General features: G+C 47.8%; 2 protein-coding genes across 3 annotated transcripts; one reads left to right on the top strand and one right to left on the bottom strand.

The window, feature by feature from the left end:
- The first annotated feature begins 506 nt into the window (after positions 1 to 506).
- On the top strand, positions 507 to 4,979 carry LOC139681042 (torsin-1A-like). The gene is made up of 5 exons (XM_071574176.1): positions 507 to 767; positions 953 to 1,218; positions 2,828 to 3,003; positions 3,095 to 3,222; positions 3,704 to 4,979. The coding sequence occupies exons 1-5, from the start codon at positions 557 to 559 to the stop codon at positions 3,952 to 3,954; spliced, it is 1,032 nt and encodes a 343-aa protein (XP_071430277.1). The 5' UTR covers positions 507 to 556; the 3' UTR covers positions 3,955 to 4,979.
- Positions 4,980 to 7,017: 2,038 nt separating this feature from the next.
- TOR1B (torsin family 1 member B) lies at positions 7,018 to 14,499 on the bottom strand. 2 transcript variants are annotated; one of them, XM_071574496.1, is made up of 5 exons: positions 14,274 to 14,499; positions 12,034 to 12,299; positions 10,328 to 10,503; positions 9,260 to 9,387; positions 7,018 to 9,103 (listed from the first exon to the last, which is right to left on the bottom strand). In XM_071574496.1, exons 1-5 carry the CDS (start codon positions 14,458 to 14,460, stop codon positions 8,838 to 8,840), a joined length of 1,023 nt encoding a protein of 340 aa, XP_071430597.1. In that variant the 5' UTR covers positions 14,461 to 14,499; the 3' UTR covers positions 7,018 to 8,837. The 2 variants fall into 2 exon arrangements, with proteins under 2 accessions (XP_071430597.1, XP_071430598.1); XM_071574497.1 differs by lacking the exon at positions 14,274 to 14,499 and adding an exon at positions 12,388 to 12,587.
- Positions 14,500 to 18,293: the final 3,794 nt, after the last annotated feature.

The following is an 18,293-nucleotide window of genomic DNA, read 5'->3' as shown; positions in this document are numbered from 1 at the left end:
GTTATAGTGGTAGTGCTGACAACTGGACTTGATGATCTTAAAGTCTCTTCCAACCTTGATAAGCCAACGATTCTATGGCTCCACGACTCTTAACACCTGGACACAGACCCATGGAGTGTAACATTTAACTCCACCAACGCGAGACCGCGGCGCAGCCACTCACAGGGCCGGGCCCGCCCAGCCATGGCGGCAGTCCCTGAGCCCCGGCCCAGCTCAGCCACGGCGGCCGCCCCTCAACGCCAGCCCCGACCAGCCCAGCCATGGCGGCTGCCCCTCAGCCCCATCCCCGCCCAGCCATGGCGGCCGCCCCTCATCCCCAACCCAGCCCACCCATGGCGGCCGCCCCTCAGCCCCAACCCAGCCCAGCCATGGCGGCCTCCCCTCAGCCCCATCCCCGCCCAGCCCAGCCATGGCGGCCGCTCCTCTGCGCCGTCCCCGCCCAGCCATGGCGGCCGCGCCTCAGCGCCGGCCCCGCCTCTCCCCAGGCCGCGATGGCGGCGGCGGAAGCGGCGCGGAGGGGCGGAAGGGGCGGCGGGGCGGCGGGGCCGGGCGGGCCATGAAGCTGCGGCGGGGCGCGCTGCGGGCGGCCCTGGCGCTGGCGCTGCTGCCGCTCCTCCCGCCGGCGGGCGCCGTGGAGCCCATCAGCCTGGGGCTCGCCATCGCGGGCGCCGCCGCCTCCGCCCTCACCGGCTTCATCTCCTACCCGCGGCTCTACTGCTACTTCAGGGAGTGCTGCCTGCACCGGCACGACCAGCGCGCCGCCGCCGGTGGGGGGCCAGTACGGGGCTGGGCGGGCTGAGGGGAGGTGTCGGGAGGGCGCCGGGACCGGGACTGGCCTGCCCTGCCCCGGGGCCGCCGCTCCGGCCCGGCCGGCCCTTGGCCCCCTCGCCAAGGGGGCAGGGTGAGACCCCCGGTCCGTGCCCGCCGCTGACCGTGTGGTCTCTCCATGCAGCTCTGCAGGAGACCTTGGACAAGCGGCTGTTCGGACAGCACCTGGTGAGCAAGGTGGTTGTCAAAGCCGTGAGAGGCTTCCTGAACAACACCAACGCCAAAAAGCCTCTCGCGCTCTCCTTGCACGGCTGGACGGGGACTGGCAAGAACTTCGTCAGTAAGATCGTCGCCGAAAGCATTTATAAAAACGGTCTGCAGAGTAAATACGTCCATCAGTTCGTGGCAACTTTGCACTTTCCTCATGCGCACAGCATCAATCTCTACAAGGTAAGAGTGGGCTCTGTTGCATCGGGTTATAAATCATAGAATCGATTGGGTTGAAAAGACCTCTGAGATCATCAAGTCCAACCCTTGGTCCAACTCCAGTCCCTTTACCAGATCATGGCACTCAGTGCCACGGCCAATCTCACTTTAAAAACCTCCAGGGATGGGGAATCCACCCCCTCTGGGCAGCCCATTCCAATGCCTGAGCACTCTCTGTAAAGAATTCTTTTCAAATGTCACTTTGCTTAGGGAGAGTTAAGGATAGACATGACTCATGGTTAGGTGACACGCTGGTGGGCACTGCAAAAAACCTCAAGTAGTTCATGACTGGGGAACAACCCAGTGACCTCCAGGTGTGTCAGGCACCATGGCAAGCTGAAGTTTGATCTCTGAGACATCAGTGTACGTTTCTGTTCAGGCTATTTAGTTTTCTGTGGATCCATTTCCCAGCTCTAAAGCAAAATCACAAGATTCTCTGTTGTCAGAATGCTGCAGATAAAGGTATTTGTAATTGTCAGTTTGAAAAGTGCCAGTGCAGTGCTGTGGGCAGAGGGATATCATGGAACAGTAACTCAAATGCATGTTTTTTGTGGAGCTTTTTGTTCTAACTTTGTTAGCAGCACAGTTTGAATGAGCACCACTGTCTTATAGTACTGCATGTTTATATTCAGTTTGTTTATGTTAAAAATGGGAAAACCGTGGTCTACAAACCTGATTTCTAAATGGAGGAAATAGATATTTCCTCTTTCACAGCTTACTTTTCTCCTTCTTGTAGCCAAACTGTTTTAAAATAAAATGGATGATTTTGTTTTGAGGGGAATACCCCTGGGGAAACTCGTTGCCCAAGGCAGTAGGAGGATCTATTGCTACTTATCCCCAGTACACCTGCAATTCAGGGAGTGAGTAAGCAGTGAATATAAAAAAGGGATGAATCACTGAAAATGGTCAGAACAGTTATTTCTCAGAACAACCGTTTTTTTCACCCCAATTAATTCATTATGGATCTTGAATGTAACAATTGAGAGAAATATACAGTGCTTAAGTAAGAGAATCTTTCAATACAATAAAGCCTTAGCCCTTCTGAACAATATTGTGGTTTAAGAAGGACTTTTAATTGTCTTCATTTAACTTCAGATTGCCTAAAACAGAGGGCTGAGAATGGAATTTTGTCTCTATTTCCTCCAGTGACTGCAGGTGCAGTTTCTCACTGCTGCTGTCCAGTTCATATTGTTTACAGCTGGGATATTAAGGATGTTTAGAACAAAGTGCTGCTCGTCAGGGCTTTGTTTTGTGTGTCTGTTCCTTGGTGGGACACATCCTTTGTCCTGCTGTGCACTTTTAATTTTTGCTTTTCATAAGAATTTCTTTCTGACAAGGAAATTTCCTGCTTGTTCCATTCTATCTCTTGGTGTCTTAAAATTTTTCCAGAACCAGCATGAGATTTTGTTAAAGTTTCATTTACAACTTCCAAGTTTTGTTCGAGAAGACAGAGCTATTAAAATGACACCATTGAAATAACTCTTGCAGGGCGAGGTTCAATAAGCAGAAGTGCTATATTTTCTGTCATTTCAACACAAATTCTTTCAGCATCTTCCATTTTTGTGGCCCTCAGGACCAGCTGCAGTCATGGATTCGGGGAAATGTGAGCATCTGTCCCAGGTCACTCTTCATCTTTGATGAAATGGATAAAATGCACGCAGGACTCATCGACTCAATCAAGCCCTTCCTGGACTACTACGAGCTGCTGGATGGGGTGTCTTATCGACAGGCCATCTTCATCTTCCTCAGGTAAGAAGTGCCTTCTCAGGGTTGCTGTTCTGTGCACTCACTGCCTTTTAAAGCTACCCCCAGCTACAATCTTTGTTTTCTCTTCACTTAGCAACGCAGGAGCTGAGAAGATAACAGAGGTAGCACTAGACTTCTGGAGAAATGGGAGGACAAGGGAAGATATCCAGCTCACAGATATCCAAAATGCACTGTCTGTGTCTGTCTTCAATAACAAAAATAGTGAGTAAAACTGGGATTGCTTTTGAGGGAGTAAAAGTTACACAAAAGGGATGGACTGTACTTAGCACTCCATTTTTACACCTATGGCTTCTACTCAAGGTGGCCTCCAGTTTGTGGCTTCTGAGGATGGAAGCAGCAAAAGAAGTAAGAAAACTGGTCTGGGAGAGCTGATAAGAGAAAATCTGTTTTGGGGTTTGTGCAGGGGAGGTATGAGCCCAGCACCTGGAGAGCAGGGCTCTAACACAGTCAAAATTCATTCATTCATTCAGCCTCAGAGGGCCACTTTTATGTGTTTGCCCAAAACTTTATGCACCAAGTACTGTGAGAAGGGGTTCGTATTGACATGTGCATTATAGTGCCCTAAAACCCCAGGTGAATTCTTACAGGTGTGCAGCAGAGGGCTGTGATGTGCCTCTTGCTCCCATGGAGTATTTAATTAGAGGAGTAGTAACAAATGCCTTCCTTCTCTTTCCCTTTACAGGTGGATTTTGGCACAGCACCTTGATTGATAAAAATCTCATTGACTACTTTATACCTTTCCTGCCTCTGGAATACAAACATGTGAAAATGTGTGTCAGGGTTGAGATTGAATCGCGGGGCTATGCTGTGGATGAAGACATTTTAACCAGAATAGCTGATGAGATGACCTACTTTCCCAGAGAGGAGAGAATTTATTCAGATAAAGGATGTAAAACTGTGGATGCAAAGCTGGATTATTACTATGACTTCTGATGCTTTGTTGCTACAACTGTTGAAGAAGCAAATTTAATTTAATCACCAAGTGGGGAACCCGAGACATTTCATTTTTAAGTACTTTTTAAAGGAAGGAACGCTATTTTTTAACTGGTGTGTAAGCAGCAGTGCCTCTGCATTTTTATTCTGTCACCAGTCACGGTTCATGAGTACTTCAGGCTGGTGCTGTCAAGGAAAGAAGGAACTGCATTGGGAATTCCTGAGTCTGTGTCTGACGAGCCTGAAGACTCCCTGGATCATGTGTCGATCATTGGAACCGTTTTTCAGACTATTGACAGGTACAGAAGGACTGAGACTGTGACCTAATTTTAATTGGATTTTGCTCTGATGTGAATGATCTCTAGACAATATTGAGAATTTTAATCAAAGTTCCTATGTCTGTGAAACTCTTCATTGGTCCTGTGGGAAAATGCATTAAAAATAGACTATGTGTCTTTTCTCCTTCAACAACTTGGGTCCAGTAAAGATAAGGGGTGGGGGGGGGGAATTCTGGAATTAAAAACCTGGGCCCTTCTGTCCAACATCATGCAGTGCCATTGTCTGTCTCAAAACGGTGGTATAGTTTGGTCTCCTGTGTGTCAAACCAAGAATACGAAACTCATTGTTGTGAATAGTGTTCAGAGAGCTGACTTAATATTGCAAGGAAGTGAGTTAAAATCCTTGACTGCCACATCAGTGTAATTAGTTGCTATTTTTGGTTTGTTTTTATGTATAAAGTTGCCCACAGCCTCCTCTCCCAGGAGTGCTCTCAGGAGGGAGAACAGTGTGCTCCTGGACTGGTGAGTCAGCTTCATGGAAAGGGTTGTACTGTAGTGGGAAACGTGGACAGATTAAATTTTACACCATGGAAATGGAAAAGAGGTTTCTCTTCTTCACCTGCATGACAAATTCAGGGGCCAGTTTGCAGGGTTTTCTCTTTTTTATCTTCTCACAATACTGTGTGCCTTTGAGGCAGGGATGGAGACAGATCTGAAGGCATTTGAAAATAAAACGTGTCAACTACTTACTGCGAAGGGTGTCAGATTTGTTTCTGAATGTGAGCACTGCAGAGGCCTTTTTCACTCCAGTTGCTGTTCAAAATAAACTTTTCTCATCAGAAATTTATTTCTTAGCTACTTTCTGGTGTTCTTTGCACTCAGTGATTTGATGTTAATTTTGCACAAACTTACTCCACGATGAGGAACAGCACACTGCATTCCTGGCTGTTCAAGCTGTGCTTGAGCACAGGTATTTCCCTTTTTGAGTTCAAAGGGCACAGATAGTAGATGTGACTCTGCTACCTGGTGAAAGAGAAACAAATGTAGCTTGAGTGGAATCTGCATTTCTGGACTGTTGGTACTAATTACACTTACATGGTTTTTGTAGAGGCAAACTTCCTAGATGTGCGTGCTCAGCAGTATCATAGGGATGAATGTGGAGACTGGTTAAAACACTGCTCATCTCTTCCCACTGTGGTGCCAGTGCCTGAACACTTGCAAGCTGACTGAAGCCACCTAGGTTTTCAGTGGCAGCATCATGAAGTTATTCTCTGCAAAGTTAAAAAAAAGGGCCAGTAAGCCTCCAGCTATTCAGTTCTGCTCTGAAGGGGTATAATAATTATCAGTCCTAGTATTTGTCAGCAAATGAGTGCTTTGAACTCCAGTATTTATCTGTTTGACTTCTTGATTATAACAAATAAATAATGGAAAAAAGCAGATTTAATAATGATATACTGTCTGATACCTTCTCTTCAAGAGAAGCAGTACAACCAAGCAGTATTGTGACTCTTGTAGCATCAAGTACTCTGCTTTATGTGCCATTGCAGCATCAGTATGAGCATTTAGCATAAATTGGAAGCCAGTATTTTGTTATATCACAGCCCTAAATGGCTCACAGTACATGGAAGCTTCTTCTGGAGAATGTAGGAAGGATGCTCAAAGGGTGGAGACTCTTATCTAGACCTGGCCAGCAATAGGTGTGCCTGAAATCACTCCCAGATTTGATCCTTCTGATCTTCTCCCCTGTATTGTTTCAGAGCTAAGGTTCCTCACTCTTACTGTGACTGGGTAACTTTGGCCAGTATTCTGTTTAATAGGCCACTTGAAGCTGGATCAGGCAACTTAAAGAAAACTTCAAGCAGGGGGAAAGGTCTGATGCCCAGAGCTCCTTACCTGTTGGCCAGGTGAGAGGAGCTCAGCAGTCACCAAGTTCTGTTCTTACCAGAGCCCAGTACAAACAGCTGCTGTTTTAATTCAACCTTCTGCAGGGAACCTTCCGAGACCTCATGCTGTGCTCATGGAATTAGAGGCCATGGTTAAAACACAGTGCTAGAGTAGGTTCTGTGTCCTGCCAAACAGGCAGCCTGGCCCTAGAGCCTGGTGTGTGGGGACAAACAGCAGAGCTGTCACGTGTGCAGCACAGGGCAAAGTCCTGGGGAACAGCACAGCTCACACTTCCCATGCAGGCTCTGAACATTTCCTTGTGCACCCTTGGAACACAACGGGTGGTTCACAACAGCGTGAAGGGCTGACTCTTGAGCAAGGAGCCAGTGTCTGCCAACAGCTCTGCCTCAACTGAATTAAGGTGCTACTTACCCACTGGTTTCTTTTCAGTGCTGGGCTCTGGAGACAGGATGGAAACCTGGAGTCCCATCATGCCTTTGCCAGCTCAGAGAGGGGAAGAGCCACGTTGAATGACAGCTTTGGAGACACAGCCAGAGAGGAGGAATAGTTAAACAAGCTACCTGAGGTGTGTTTGTCCTGCAGTGCCTGGCAGTGTGGTAGGAGAGCTCTGTTAATAACCATGAAGCAGAGCAAGCAGAGACTTTTAGGCGTTTTGGTAGGTGTTTGTTTCTACTGAGCTGTATTTAACAGCTGAATTCCTTACTGTGCTGTTGGATGAGTCAACTTGTTTGAGTATCAACAGACTATTTAATCTGCTTCTCTGTTGTCATAAACACCTTTTTAAGAATAAAGGAAGTGTAACAGATAATGTGCAGTACAGCTGGTTGCAAACTGCATAAATTAGTACTTTCCTATAGCTGATAATGATTAAACCAAGAGAAAAAAGTAACTTAAGATTTATTCCAACTGCAGTACAGTAGTAACAGTTAGTGTTTTGAAATGGCACAAGTATTTTGTTTACGGAGTAAGTGAAACTGGACAGCATATACAACTACTAGTAAGTCAGTTAAAAGGCAAAACATCACACTGGAAAGTGACAGTCCAATGTCCCAAGGTTAATGGCTTGATAGAGTTTGGCTCTGGAGATTGCATCAGTGTGAAGAGTTTGCCAGCACTGACAAACTCCACACGGGGTTGTAACAGGCAATTGACACTTTTAGTTTAGAGCTTAACATAAATGCTGAGCCCTCTGTTGTGATTTGAATTAACATAATTGTAATGAGACCTGTAATTTTGCATCACCTCCTAAAGGAAGTACAAGTGAGGGAGTAGATGCTGCAGCAAAAAAATAGCCCAATCCCTCGTACCAATTTAAAATCCACTGTACAATCAGCCAAGTGAAAGGCACTTCTCTCTTGCACTACACTATTTGATCCACAAGTGATGGGTGATGAAAGAGTTAAACCTTGCAACAGAGTTTTAAACTCTCGCCTGCCCAGTGGGTAAAGGTTAAATCGATCTTTCCCAGCTTAACTCATCACCCTTTCACACAGGCATTCTTTAATGCCTGTCAAAAGCTACTATAAAACATACTTAACTAGTGAGGTAGGGGATTGTTGCCGTTGCTCAGACTTCAGCATAAAAATATGCTATAAAAATAACTTCTTCATCAAAGTGTCTTCCAAGCAAGGTGAGAGTAGAATTATCCACACCTTAGCCATTGGGTGCAGCAGGGAGTGACCTCCAAAGATGTTACAGACTTCAAGCCCAGGAGCCCACAAACAGATTAACAAAGTGTAAATTAAATCTTCATGAGAGATTTTCCTGATTAAGAACAGGAGACTTACTGTAATAGATCCCTCAGGTAAGTTCCTCTGCTTAGGAAGACCTGGACTCACAAATTCAAGAATATAAAGTTTCTTTAACAATTCCTTTTCCCTCAAAGAAACACAGGACAAGCAGTTACTCCCCCTCCCCACACCCTCTATTATTTAATAACAGATTTGCTGGAGATATTACTTCCCATATTTCTGTAGCAGGATATTTGGGATGATGCCACAGCTCAGCCATTAAGTGTCTTCATGCCCTTCCATCCCTGAAATACATGTTTGTAGCAGCCATGACAGCATCAATTTACTGGAAGGACAGGAAGACTTCCACAATATCATCTTCTTACTACAATGCATTGCAGACATGATCAGAGCCCAGAACACACCACACATCCCTCCATTTAACTATGTACACCAACAGGACCATGTACATGGAAAGGAATGTGACTGCCTGGAAGAATTTCTCTGTTCTCCTTTACTCTAGTTTTTGTGGAAAGAGGAATTAAATACTTAATAATCCTAGCACTTGGAAGAATAAAGCTGGAGAGGCTCTATCCAGGATGGTGTGTGTGTCACACCCTGAAATTCTCCAGATATTAAAAGAAAACTAAAGGGGCAACATTTGCATTGTTCAGAGATGAATGGTAGTTCAAGGCCAGGTTGGAGGGGCCTTTGAGTGACCTGCCCATGGCAGAGGATAGAACTAGATGATCTTTAAGGACTCTTTCAATCCAAACCATTCTGTGATTCATGTTAAGTTAAAAAAAACCAAACTTAAACTAAAAACACATAAAAAAGCTACAAAGCCCACAGAGCTCACTGGTATTTTCACCATACTCCCTGCAACAGTAAAAAAGCGTAAGTGCAAATACACAGATTTCCAAAAGCTCTGAAACTGCTTTGGAAACTTGAAGGGGAAATCAACCCCTTGCTATTGTATCCCCATCAAGAGGTCTTCATGAATATCCAGCTTGGCCTGTACAGTCTTGCAGCCTTTATCAGAGTAGATTTTCTGCTCCTTGGGGAAGTATGTCATCTCATCAGCCACTGCCTGAACAACCTCCTCATTCACGGCGTAGCCACGGGCTGCCATTTCAGCCCTGACACACATCTTGACGTGCCTGTGCTCCAGGGGCAGGAAGGGCACAAAATAGTCAACGAGGTTCCTGTCGATGATGCTGCTGTGCCACAGTCCACCTGAAGAGTTGGGGAAAAAAAATAATCAGAGGAAGGAGTTTCTCTAAACTCGATCCCACACACAACAAAATCTGCAGGCCAGGCTGAATTCACAAAGCACTTTTGTCTCAGCCACTGAGGGATGAATTTCCCATTTTTCTGAGCAAAGTGACTTACTATTCTTGTTGTTGAAGACTCCTACAGACAGCATGGGCTCCAGGTCTTTCAGCTGAATATCTTCCCTGCGCTTTCCACTTATCCAGAAGTCAAGAGCTGCTTTATTAATTAAGTCACCACCTGCATTGCTGGTCATAAAATCAAAATGTACAGTGTTGAAATAGACACAACTGAACCAGAATTTCTTTTGCAGCCAGTTGCATGTATTGCTAATCTTGACAGCAAACAATCACCAAAACACAACCCTGTACTCCAAAATTTGAGGAAGTCTCTAGTTCCTTAAATAGCCATCAGTGTGTGGTGAGTTGTCCCCAGCCAGCAACCAAACACCTACATGGCCACTTGTTTACTCCCTCCTGCCTCACCAGGATGGAAGGAGAAACAGGAAAAATAGAATACTTCTGTGATGGAAAGAGGAGAAAATACCCAAGGAAGTCTAAGAAAATCATTCACTACCCTACAGTCAGACCAAAACTCAGGTGACTCCTGAAAAGCACCATCTTGAAAGCTGAAATCCCCCCCCTTTTTCTCCACCTCTTATTTATTGGTGAGCATGACATGACATGATATCGAGTATTTCCCTGAGCAGTTCAGGTCATCTCTCACAGCTGTGTCCCCTCCCACCCTCCTGCCCATCTCAGCTCACTCTGGGAAAAGCCTTGAGGCTTTGCAAGCACCATCCAGAAACAACCAAAACATCGGTGTGGTTATCAACATGTTTTACCCACAAATCCAACACACAGCACTAAGCCAGCTACTCTGAAGACAATTCCATGCCATCCACACCCAGTACACGGTTCATTCATCCCAGAGAACATTCCCAAAATGTGAATTCTTATATATCTGTGCTCTGGGCCAGGCTCAGGAGATCCTGCACAGCATCAGACCTGCTCCTCCACAGCCACAGGCCAGGCACAAGCTCAGAGTGCTTCCCCCCGTCTTTGCACAGAGGGTCTTCACTCCAGAGTGGCTCCTTTGCTGTTCTTTGAAAGAGATCCCTAAGGAACATCATTATCATCACAGACAAACACTTAGTATCTCAAAATGACAGAAATAGGTGCCACAGACCTCAGGAAGATGAAGATGGCTTTTCTGTAGGACACCCCATCCACTTCCTCATAATAGTCCAGGAATGGCTTGATGGCATCGATGACACCTGGATGCATTTTGTCCATCTCATCGAAAATGAAGACAGAGGAGGGGCAGGCACTGACATTGCCCCGAATCCAGTTCTGCAGCTGCTCCTGGAACAAGAGGTTGAAATCCACTGAAAAACAAGGTCTTTTCTGGATGTACTGCAAAATTCTTGTGTGTGACAGGTTCTGGGAACACCCTGTCAAATGTCAGTATCCCACTCACTGGCTGTACTTACTGAAGAAAGGACCATAACCTCTGTGACTGATCCCTTTGACATGTGACACTGAATTTAAATGTCACCTCTTTTCTTGCTGACAGAGAAAAAAACACTTCCTAATTTCTTCTGCTTTGTGTATGGGTAAGCCATGAAAACCAGGCTGAGATGGGAAGTATTACAGAAATCTTTTTGTTTTAAAAAAATCAGTTTTGTCTTTCACACAGAAATCAAATCTATCAGTACACCAGTTCTGGGTTCCTTCAAACATTAAAACATGAAGATCAGAATTCTCCAATGTGGAGGAATGAAGTCCCTTGGAAAACCTCTCATGCAGGTTGCACTTTCTCACTGCACAGTGTGTGATGGGTTGACCCAGCCAAGCACTCCAAGAGGTTGGGGGATAAAAGGACATAGAATAAAAGTGAGAAAATCACTTTATTCAAGATAAAGACAGTTTGACAAGTGATGGAAAGAGGAAAAAGCAAAGGGAATTACTCACCCTCCCAATACATGCAGACCAATGCCCAGCCAGAGCTAGAGCAACAACCACCTTGGAAGCAAATGCCCTCCCACCTTTTTCCTTCTTCTACCCCAGTTTTAAGGCTAAGCATGACAAGATACAGTATGGAATATCCCTTTGGCCAACTGGGGTCAGCTGTCTGGGCTGTGTCCCCTCCCAACCTCTTGCCCACCCCAGCCTGTTTGGTATGAGTGGGAAATACCAGCAAGCTTTGAGGCTGTGCCAGCACTCTCATGTCACAGCCAAAGCACTGCTGTGTTATCAACACTGTTTTAGCCATAAATGCAAACCACAGCCCTGCAGGGGTTTGGAGAAGGTTCCTTCCATCCCAGCCAGGACATTCAGTTGGGATGTCAGGACTCTCCCAGCAGTGAGCACAAGAATCAGCAGATGGCATCAGTGAGAGGGCAGTGCTAGGAAATTCTTTCACATTCGATTCTCGGCTTTTTCATAGAATCAGAGAATCGATTGGGTTGGAAAAGACCTCCGAGATCATCAAGTCCAACCCTTGGTCCAACTCCAGTCCCTTTACCAGATCATGGCACTCAGTGCCACGGCCAATCTCAGTTTAAAAACCTCCAGGGATGGGGAATCCACCCCCTCTCTGGGCAGCCCATTCCAATGCCTGAGCACTCTCTCTGGAAAGAATTTTTTTCTGATCTCCAACTTAAATTTCCCCTGGCAGAGCTTGAGCCCGTGTCCCCTTGACCTATTGCTGACTGCCTGGGAGAGTGCACTTTTTGGTGCATTTTCCTTTTACTTTCTGCATGATCTTCCTCCTTTGCCTAAGCGCCAGCTTTGGAATCCGCAGCTACACATCTCCAGCTGCAGGGGGAGATGTGCAGGACCACCCCCTCTACCAAGGGAGTTTGGGGACTGTCACCTCGCGCCCCTCCTCACCTTGTAGAGCTTCACCTGGTCGTGGTGTGGGAAGTGCAGGGTGGCCAGGAAGAGATGGACGAACTTGCTGCGCAGCCCGGCGGGGTGGACTTGCTCCGCCAGGATCTGGCTGAGGAAGTTCTTGCCGGTGCCGGCCCAGCCGTGCAGCGACAGCATCAGCGGCTTCTTGGGGCTCGGGTTGTTGCTGAAGCCCAGCACCGCCTTCAGCACCACGTCCTTGGCCAGGTGCTGCCCGAAGAGCCGGTTGTCCAGCTGCGCCTTCAGCGCTGCGGGGAGAGGGACACTCAGCACCGCCGGTCACCGCAGCGGGGGCAGCGCCCGGTGACCGGCCGCGTTCGGGGGGGAAGGCCGTACCGCTGGCGTTGAGGCGCCGCCCGTCGCGGGGGCAGCACTCCACGTAGCTGCAGTAGAACCTGGGGTGGGACAGGTACCCGGTGAGCGCGGAGGCCACGCCGATGGCCAGGCCCACGCTGAGCGGCTCCAGCGCCGCCAGTCCCGGTAGCAGCGCCCACAGCAGCGCCAGCCACCGCGCCATGGCGGCCCCGCGCGCGCCCCCCGCGCTGCGCCTGCGCGCCCGCGCCGCCCCGCCCCGCGCCGCCGCCGCCATCTTTGAGACGGGCAAGGATGTCCTCACTGCGTCACTGGGCACCAGAATCCCAAAATCCCAGATCCCAAAATCCCTTCTGGTGGAAGGAGTGCCTTCACAATATCCCGGAATTCCCGAAGCCCGTCTAGTGGAAGGTGTTCCTGCCCAAAATCCCTTCTAGGGGAAGATGTCCCTGCCCCAGATCCAAAAATCCCTTCTAGTGGAAGTTATTCCTGCCCAAAATCCCCGAATCCCTTTGAGTCGAAGGTGTCCCTGCCCAGATTCCCCAAAATCTCTTCTAGTGGAAGGCATCCCTGCCCAAAATCCCCCAATCCCTTCTAGGGGAAGGTGTCCCTGCCCAAAATCCCCAAATCCCTTCTGGTGGAAGGTATTCCTGCCCATGGCAGAGGGTGGAACTAGATGATCCTCAAGGATGCTTTAAATCCCAGAATCAGTCAGGCTGGAAGGGACCGCAGTGAGTCATCTTGTAAAATGTGGCATATGTAAAATTTTTCTTTTAAAAGGATGTTTTTCGGCGTCTGATCTTTGTATACTTTCAAACCTAGTCAGAATCACAGAATCCTGGAATCCCCAGAATAAGTCAGGCTGGAAGGGACCACAGCGGATTATCTTGTTCTAAAATGTGCAATATATCTTCTTAAAAAAAGATGTTCTTTGGTGTTTGATCTGTGTATACTTTCAAGCCTGAGGCTTGAAAATGGAATCAGTGGAATTCACTGCCCTGCTGGTGGCATCAGCGGGCTGTTCTCTACCGACAGGCACAGAAGGATGGGGAGGATGATGGAGAAGCAGTCTCGGTGAATGCAAAGGTTTTTTTCAACCTAAATGATTGTATTGTCCAGTTTGGGTGGGCTGTCCTGGCTGTGTTCCCTCCCAGCTCCTTGTGCCCCTCCAGCCCTCCCTGCCTCGGTATAAACACCACTTACCAACAACTAAAACCCTCACTGTGTTATCAGAGTAGTTTCCACACTAAATCCAAAACTCAACAGCTACTGAGAAGAAAGTTAATTCCACCCCAGACAAAACCAGCCCAGCCCTTTCCTGCCAACATAAACCAAGACCCCAGCAAGGGAAACGCTCCGGTACTGCTGTGACAAGCAGGGTACACGACCACGTGTGGGATAAGACCTGGCGTTGTTTAGCCTGGAGAAGAGGAGGCTCAGGAGAGGCCTTATCACTCTCTACAACTACCTGAAAGGAGGTTGTAGCCAGGTGGGGATTGGTCTCTTCTCTCAGGCAACCAACAGTAGGACAAGAGGGCATGGGCTTAAGCTCTGCCAGGGGAGGTTTAGGATGGATATCAGGAAGAAATTCTTTCTAGAGAGTGGTCAGGCCTGCCCAGGGAGGGGGTGGATTCTCCGACCCTGAAGGTTTTTAAGGTGAGACTGGACGTGGCACTGAGTGCCATGATCTGGTAATCAAGATGGGGTTGGATTAAGGGTTGGACTTGATGATCTCAGAGGTCTCTTCCAACCCAACTGATTCTATGATTCTATTAAAAATAGCAGGTTAGTACAGCCCCTGCCTTCTGAAGGCACTGTGGGTGGTAATTCTTGCCTCTCCACAGCCCCCTCAAAGGATGCTCTCACCACCCTAGGAAGGAACCACTCGGCTCAAAGTGCCCTCGCCTTACCTGTGAAGTCCAGAGTATGACTCCTATTGCAGCACTCCTGGAAAGAGCACTTGAGCCAGGAATCGGAGGAGAGGAGATGCCAAACCACCGCAACGCTCCCCACTGCGACTGACACGCTGAGAGGATCAAAAGCCGGCGTCAGAGTGGGCACAAAAATAAGCATTAGAGCAGCGTTCAGGAGCTCCATGGTGGGATCTGAGCGCCAGCCTGGCTCAGCAGGAATAGAAAGCGAAACAGGAACTGCAGCAAAGCTTCGTGGAGCATTGAGCCCGGGGCTGTTCGGAGGGTGGGAGCCAAGGCTCCTGTAAGCGGGAGGTGTTAATGAGTTAACAGCCTTATCACGGCGCTCCCGGAGAAGCCAAGGTGGTGTGAACAGAGCATTGCATGGGCAGAATGAGAGTTTGATCAGAACAATCCCAGCTCTGAAGGAGGGAGGACTGGAATCTCACTACATCTTAAGCAAGGTGCTAAGTGATTAACGGAGATCATCGCGATGCTTGATTGCCCACCTAAGTGTGCACCCAGCATCACTCAGCCCAAGGATTGCCCCAGCAGTGCCTGGAGCTCTGCAACTCACAGGGCTGAACGGTTTGGGTTTGTTTGTTGTTAGTTTTTTTTCTTAAAGCTGCTTTTATAAAACCAAGTTCTCAAATCAGATTTTTTTTGTCCTGACAATTTCACAATCCCCCCACCGCTAAAGAAGTGTGTTTGCAAAGGAGGACAGACACCGAAAATGCTCATTTCATTGAGTGTTGTGTTCAGTTCTGGGCCCCTCAGTTCAGGAAAGATATTGAGGGGCTGGAGCAGGGCCAGAGAAGAGTAACGAGGCTGGAGAAGGGACTGGAGCACAAGTGCTGTGGGGAGAGGCTGAGGGAGCTGGGGGTGTTTAGCCTGGAGAAGAGGAGGCTCAGAGGTGACCTCAGCACTGTCTAGAACTCCCTGAAGGGAAGTTCTGACCAGGTGGGGATTGGTCTCTTCTCCCAGGCACTCAGCAATAGGACAAGGGGGCACGATGGGCTCAAGCTCTGCCAGGGGAAATTGAAGCTGGAGATCAGAAAAAAATTCTTTCCAGAGAGAGTAATCAGGCATTGGAATGGGCTGCCCAGAGAGGGGGTGGATTCACCATCCCTGGAGGTTTTTAAGGTGAGACTGGATGTGGCACTGAGTGCCATGATCTGGTAATCAAAGTGGGGTTGGAATAAGGGTTCGACTTGATGATCTCAGAGGTCTCTTCCAACCCAACTGATTCTATGATTCTATGATTTTCTCAACACTTTTTTTCATTGAAAAAATGTGTAAAATCTCATTGAAAAAACACTGAGCAGCATTATGTGATATTCAAAATACACACTCTGGATTTGACGTGTTTTTTGAAGCAAGTGCCCTGTGCTGCCGAGTGCTGAGCTCCTGGAAAACCGCCTTGTTCCCTGTTTGGAGGGAATTCACACTGTCAGCTGCCAGGGAGCCTTGAGGTGGGCACGGCTTAGACTCTTGGCTTCTTATTCCAAGGTAATTTGCCCAGGTATCCTCCAAGCCCCGGGGTGGGTGCTGAGGAGCTGACACCTGAGGAGCTGGGCTTCCAGGGATTTCCACCTGCCATCATTCCCTTGGGACACCCAGAGGCTGCAGCGAGGAAAAAGGAATTGGCAGCGGGATATGCAGGTGGTGGATTCCCCATCCCTGGAGGTTTTTAAACTGAGATTGGACCTGGCACTCAGTGCCATGATCTGGTAAAGGGAGTGGAGTTGGACCAAGGGTTGGTCTTGATGATCTTGGAGGTCTTTTCAACCCAATCGATTCTGTGATTCTGTGGCTTCGTGTTGCCTGGGCTCTGTCCAAGCTCTCTTGGAGACAACTCAAATAATTTGAGTTAAAATGATAAACGGTGCCCCCTGCATCTGTCCGTGCTGAACACTAGATGGGGCGTCAGACACAGGGTTTGGACCGGGATTTACAGGGAAATACTTCAGCAGCGAACTGAGTCACGTTTGAGAAAAACAGACGAGAGAGGAGTGTGGGCTCACATCTGCAGAGCTGACCACTTGTGTTGTGAAAAGTGATTTCTTGGGATACACAACAACCCCGCCACGTGGCTGATGAGGGTTCGAAGAGAGCAAGAGCCTCCTGGCAATTTCATCAAGGGACTGAGGACAGCCAGCCAGAGGAGGATGGAGAGTTTGGATAAAGAAATGAGACTGTTCAGCTGGGATCTGCAGGTTCTCTTGTCTGTCCGTATGAATTAAAGGGGCAGGCAGGGTGCCTTGCTCACCTCACAGGCTTCAGCAGATATTTCACTGTTCCCCTGTAAAATCAGAGCATGGTCCCACAAACACAGACTGTCATCCTGAATCTCTCTCAGACAAAGGGTAGTGCCAAGTTGTGTCTTGCAAAGGGGTTTCATGGTTTATGCTCCTCCCTTTCAAAACCTGGATGGCAGAGTCTTCTCTGACTGGTGTGGGAAGTGGGCAAGGAAACATCCCTAGCAAATTTTTCATTGTATTGTTGTTTCTTTTCACAAGGTCTCCCCAGCCTGGGAGAAACTCCATCTCCCAAAGTACAGGTGGGAAATACAAAATGATACGATACAAACAGCACAGAGAATGAGAATTACCTCATCTGTGCAAAAAGGAGTAGTGTGGGGCAGATCTATAGATCTCCTTTCCATGTGGGAGGGAGGTGGCATGTATTTCCTATACAACAATAGGACGTATGCTGCATAACAGGTACCAGATGGGTGTTTAAATAATCTTCAGCTGCAACATGTCATGCTGTTATCTCATTATCCGGAACAAGTTAAATGGGTTCAAGCTGGGCCTGGACGTGGATGAGATGTCTAATAGTGGTGGTGAGGCTGACATTGATGGCAATTTCCTTGAACAGCAGTCTGGAAGCTCCAAGTGGAGCACAGACCCTGCAACACACAGACCACAGTGCAATGTCTTGTTGCCTGTTGTGTTGTGCTGATGAATACCTTGTTCTTTAGTCTCAACACCCTCCTGTGCCCTGGGCACAAATTGGCATCCTGTTGTGTATTCCTAGTGCCCTCCTGATCAGCACAGGGAGTGGGGGTGATCAGCCAGCAGTGGATCATCTTGAATCAACTACCACAAGCTGGAGGTACTGAAAATTTGTGGCAGAGAACTTTGGAAAGGTGTTTAATGTGCAACAGTCTCGGGGTGTCTGTGATTTAGAGGGTTGATCAGCAGTGGTGTGGTGGGAAGGTGAGGATGTGGGAGAGGAAAGGACATAGTAGGGGGATTACAGAGAGAAGGAAGGTGGGGATATGGGTAGCAGGGCTATATGGGGTGTTTGCAGTGAATAACTGAGGTTGCAGCCCTGTTTGAGTTCATGGAGTGCAAGAGGTTTTCAGGTAAGAATTGCAGGGTCAATGAATCAATGCTTTTCCCAGAAAAAGTGTATTTTTGCTGGAAAATGTATAGAGTCCTCACAATTTCCAAGTGCTTTATGTAAGAGTTTTGAAAATGTGACTACTGTTTGTTGCTGGGCTGTCTAAAGTTTCTCACTGGAGGTTTCTAATTGAAGAAGAAGAGCTGGGAGACTTATTTTTCCCCACATTCAGTTTGATATCTACATAGTCTCTCCCTGCCTTCTGATTCTGGCTAGACACTCTAATGGTTGGAGTTTTTCTGAGTATACTTTGGTTTATTTTTACCTTCTCCCTCCCCCTTTGTATGTGTGGTTTTGCTTTGTTTTCTTTTCCCGCTCTAATTTCAGCATCATCTTCCAAGTGCTCTTTATCCCAAACACAGAGATGAGGCAGTGACAGGAAAGGGCTGCCACGCTGACGTACATTGGAATCTTTTAAGAGTGGGATTGTGGTGGGCTTTATCCAAATACAGGGCCTGGCTAAGGTCTGAGGGCTACACTAATGCTGTGGAAAGGCTCTGACTCATGGAATGTGTTCATTGACCTTTCTAGAATGTGACAGTAGCAATAACACAAAACACCAAAATCTACATTAATGCTGAGCAGACGTTGTCTAATCCCAGAAACACCCAG

This window comes from Pithys albifrons, chromosome 20 (assembly GCF_047495875.1).
Source record: "Pithys albifrons albifrons isolate INPA30051 chromosome 20, PitAlb_v1, whole genome shotgun sequence".
NCBI lineage: Eukaryota > Metazoa > Chordata > Aves > Passeriformes > Thamnophilidae > Pithys > Pithys albifrons.
The sequence above is the reverse complement of the archived record's forward strand: the minus strand, read 5'-3'. Positions and strand labels throughout refer to the sequence as shown.